We start from the raw sequence: 4,731 nt of genomic DNA, 5'->3' as shown, positions 1-4,731 counted from the left end.
GTTGATGGGTGTTTGTAAGACAACAGAGATTGGATAAACTGATATCTGGGTGTAGGGCTGCACAATTAATTGAATGCACATTGAAATTTCAATGTTGACAATATCCATATCGCAAGAGATTCTCCCTCTCTCCTCTTATGGCTTCTTCCCACACACACCAAGCTCTGCCCCCTGTCACTCAAGCAGTACAGTTCCTCCTCCTTCTCTGTTTGCCACTAAGGTTGTACGTTTKCATGCTGTTCTGTTAGGTAAAATGCAGTCAACAGATTGCTACAAACAAGAACTACTTTCAACTTCGCTTCTTAATATAAATCATTMTATTTCTATGATTCCAGTCACCCAAGTGTTTTGATTAATATCGCAATATTTGGTGATAAAATTGCAATTAGATTTTTTTTKGCCCATATTGTGCAGCCTTAGCTGGGTGTATGGATCGCATTGTACAAGTCTATTTGTAGACTGTTCTCACGCCGTCTTCCTCCCAAATAGCGCCCTATTCCCTATGTKGTGCACTACTTTTGACCAGAGCTGTTTTGAAGTGGGTTTTCTCTTCCATCWGCTTCCCTCATTCCCCTGGCTGTGAGAGTTTGAAAAAGTGTAAAAAAATAAAAAATAAAAAAACAGCAATGGCAGACGTAGCAGGCCAATAAACTCTCTTTCTTTTTCTTTTTTCAGGACAGCTCTGGGATGAGGCTTTGGAAGAGGAAGTGGTTTGTGTTGGCTGACTACTGCCTGTTCTACTACAAAGGTGAGACGTTTGTGTGCGTGCTCTAGTTTCTGTTCTCATGATTTGGTTGGGTCTAATTGTGTTGCTGTCCTGGGGCTCAGTGGGGTCTGTCTCAATCTTTCTCTCACTTTGACTCTCCCTCTCATTCCCTCTCTCTCCCTCCATCTTCATCCCACTCCCATCTCACTCAATCTCATCTCTTTGTCACCATCAGCTCCATCTGTTTATTTCTGTTCTTTACAGTCTCTCTCCTTCTTCATTAATCTTGCTCTCCATACTTCTGCCATTCTCTCTCTCTCTCTGTCTCTCTGTCTCTCTCTCTCACTCACTCACACTCACTCACTCACTCACTCACACTCACACACACGTGGTGGGTTAAACGTGAGGATGTTGTGTCACTCCCCTGGTGTCGTGCTAGGATGTAATCTATCCTCATTGTCCCAGACAGGTCTGGTCTGCAAAGCCTCTGCAGTGTATTTGTGTAACGGGCAGATAAAAGAGCTGGCCGGAGGCCCCATATGGGGAATGTCTCTCCATAGCTCCTTGAATGTATTTTTAACCAATTACTCTTTAATCCAGAACGCGCCGCGACACGAATTAGTGGTATGACTCGGCCATGCCAACTGGATGGGCAGAAATATTTAGTGGTATGAACCGGCCATGCCAATGGATGACAGAGAGAAATATTTAGTGGTATAAACCGGCCATGCCAATGGATGAGCAGAGAGATATTTAGTGGTATGAACCGGCCATGCCAACTGGCTGAGGCAGAGAGATATTTAGTGGTATGAACCGGCCATGCCAACTGGATGGGCAGAGAGATATTAAGTGGATGAACCGCCATGCCAACTGGATGAGCAGAGAGATATTAGTGGTATGAACCGGCCATGCCAACTGGATGGGCAGAGAGATATTTTATAGGTATAACGGCGTGCCAGACTGGATGGTGCAGAGGATATTTATGGTATGAACCGGCCATGCCACCTGGATGGCAGAGAGTATATTAGGTGTAATGAACGGCCATGCCAACTGGATGGGCCAGAGAGATTTTAGTGGTATGAACGCCGATGCCAAACTGGCAGTGATGGCAGAGAGATATTTAGTGGTATGAAGCCGGCCATGCCACTGGCTGGGGCGAGAATTTTTGTGGTATGAACGGCCTGCCGAGACTGGATGGGCAGAAGATATTTAGTGGTATGAACCGGCCATGCCGAACAGAGAGTATTTAGGTGGTATGAACCGGCCATGCCAACTGGATGGGCAGAGTATTTAGTGGTATAACCGGCCATGCCAACTGGATGGGCAGAGAGATATTAGTGGTATGAACCGGCCATGCCAACTGGATGAGCAGAGAGATATTTAGTGGTTGAACCGGCCATGCAACTGGATGGCAGAGAGATATTTTGTGGTATGAACGGCCATGCCACTGGAATGGGCAGAGAGATATTAGTGGATTAACGGCCATGCCACTGGATGGCCAGAGAGATATTTAGTGGTATGAACCGGCCATGCCAACTGGCATGAGCAGGAGATATTTAGTGGTATGAACCGGCCATGCCAACTGGATGGGCAGAGAGATATTTTGTGGTATGAACCGGCCATGCCAATGGATGGGCAGAGATATTTAGTGGTATTGAACCGGCCTGCCAACTGGCATGAGCAGAGGATATTTAGTGGTATGAACCGGCCATGCCAACTGGATGGAGAGAATATTTGTGGTATGAACCGGCCCTGCCGACTGATGGCAAGAGAGTATTTTGTGGTATGACGGCTGCACAGCAGAGTTTTAGTGGTATGAGCGGCATGCACGGGTGGGCGAGGATATTTGTTGGTATAACCGGCCATGCCAACTGGATGGGCAGAGAGATATTTAGTGGTATGAACCGGCCATGCCAACTGGATGGGCAGAGAGATATTTAGTGATTTGGTGGTATGGAGGAGTGCTATGAAAGGGACAGGGGTGATTGACTGGGTTTTCTGCCGTGGGGGGGACTATAGTGGTGGAGGAGGGAAATGTTATTAGTGGGCCGTAAGTGACATTTCTCTGCCCTTCATCTCTCTCTATCGCCCACCTCTTTCTCTCCCTCTCTCTCTGCTAACAGACAGCAGGGAGGAGTCAGTCCTGGGTAGTATTCCTCTGCCCAGCTATGTCATCTCAGCCGTGGAGCCTGAAGACCACATCATCCGCAAGTACGCCTTCAAGGTACGACCCAGAGTTTACCTCAACACTTTTAGGCAATCTTTATATGATTTTTTTCCTTTATTTTATATCTAATTAAATGTTCTATGGCTTTATGTTGTATGTTTCACAGGTTAATATTTATGCCTACTGTTAAAAATACAGCCAACTTTTTTGCATTTACTTAACACTAGCATTTTGTGGACTGACACAAATGGACTGAATACGATTGGTTCTCTGCTTCATATTGACTGCTATTTGACCAACCGCTGGCTTAGAGGCAGTGCATCACCGTGAGGTCACTATGCTCACAAGAAGAATTCTCTCAATCAAGGATTGATAATATCCTGTTTCCTGGATAATATTCCAATCAGATATTTAACTGCATCCATCCTCCCAACCCATTGGCTATTGATGATTTTCTATATTGATCACTTTGTAATATGCTTGTCTATTAAATGAAGACACTACATTTATTTAAAAAATACTCCCACAAAAGAAAGCTATTTTCTCCACAATGCCTTGCCTCCAACCATAGGTTTTCTCTACAGACCTAGAACACGGTGTACATTTTAGGACATCCTACCCGCTATGACACAGAGTTATATCGGTGACAGAGGCTGAGCTTCTAGCTGTATATCTGGTTATAGATTAAGCACATTTCTCTAATATTCTCTGCTAGTGGTTTCATTCCCACAGGAAGCCAGTGTGGTTCTGTGACGTTTTCTTTCCACACTACATACAGCCTTGCCTCTTTTGTCATGCCGAGTCAATGGGGGTTTAGGTTTCAGTCTCTTGACTGTGTGCCAGACGGCACGTATAATATAGGCCAGTGTCTCCTAGTAATGTCCCCCAGTCTCTCCTGCCCCTCTGGCTGTTGGCATTGATTCAATGTTGAGTCAATGTTTCCTCCCGACCCAGACCCCCGCAGGTCAAACCTGTGTTGAGTCCCCAAGGCAGTGTTCCTCAACTCTAGCCCATCACAGGAACACCTGATTCTCTATTTTATTCCTGATCATCTAACCCTTCATTATTTGAACGAGGTGTGCTTGTGCTGGGCTGGAACACAATTGTGCAGTCTTGGTGTTACCCAAGGACAGTCCAGAGTTGAGGAACACTGCTGTCAGTAGGGTTGGAAAATTCTGCTAACTTTGCCGATTTTACTGCTTATTCCCTCCTGATTCTGGGAATCTTCCCACCAGGATTTYGAGAAAACCTGGGAATTTTGGGACCCTAGGAGCACTGCTATCCGGTTGTCCTTTTTATAGTTGGTTCATCATCTGGCGGTGTTGTTGTTTACTGTTTATGGTTGTTGTTTACTGTTTATGGTTGTTGTTTACTGTTTATGGTTGTTGTTTACTGTCGATGGTTGTTGTTTACTGTCGATGGTTGTTGTTTACTGTCGATGGTTGTTGTTTACTGTCGATGTTTGTTGTTTACTGTCGATGGTTGTTGTTTATGGTTGTTGTTTATGGTTGTTGTTTACTGTCGATGGTTGTTGTTTACTGTTGATGGCTGTTTGATGTAGACTGATGGTTGTTGTTTACTGTTAACTCCACTGTTGACTCAAGCTGCTGCAGTGAGAAAGACTCTTATGACCCAGTTTGCAGTTGCACTCTAACAGGCTAAATGCAGTTGAATGTGGAGTGGAGATCTGGGCTGGCCAGGTTGGAATTGACCCTGGAATGGCTCTGGTATCAGCTCCAAGCCCTTATCAAAGACAGGTTATATTGAGCTGCTGAACTCATGTATTCTGTCACACTGCTGTGTGTGTGTGTGTGTGTGTGTGTGTGTGTGTGTGTGTGTGTGTGTGTGTGTGTGTGTG

The 4,731-nt window shown here is 45.2% G+C and overlaps 1 protein-coding gene across 6 annotated transcripts in view; it reads left to right on the top strand.

The window, feature by feature from the left end:
* The window catches only part of LOC111971919 (pleckstrin homology domain-containing family A member 7), a 184,684-nt gene that overhangs the window by 139,985 nt on the left and 39,968 nt on the right, over nt 1–4,731 (top strand). For all 6 annotated transcript variants that reach the window (XM_023998705.3, XM_023998704.3, XM_023998709.2 and 3 more), the window contains 2 exons: nt 676–748; nt 2,830–2,930. In XM_023998705.3, coding sequence (XP_023854473.1) covers nt 676–748; nt 2,830–2,930 — 174 coding nt within the window. The remainder of the gene's footprint in view (nt 1–675; nt 749–2,829; nt 2,931–4,731) is intronic.

This window comes from Salvelinus sp. IW2-2015, linkage group LG13 (assembly GCF_002910315.2).
Source record: "Salvelinus sp. IW2-2015 linkage group LG13, ASM291031v2, whole genome shotgun sequence".
Taxonomy (NCBI): Eukaryota; Metazoa; Chordata; class Actinopteri; order Salmoniformes; family Salmonidae; genus Salvelinus; species Salvelinus sp. IW2-2015.
This window is presented reverse-complemented; position numbering and strand designations above follow the sequence as displayed.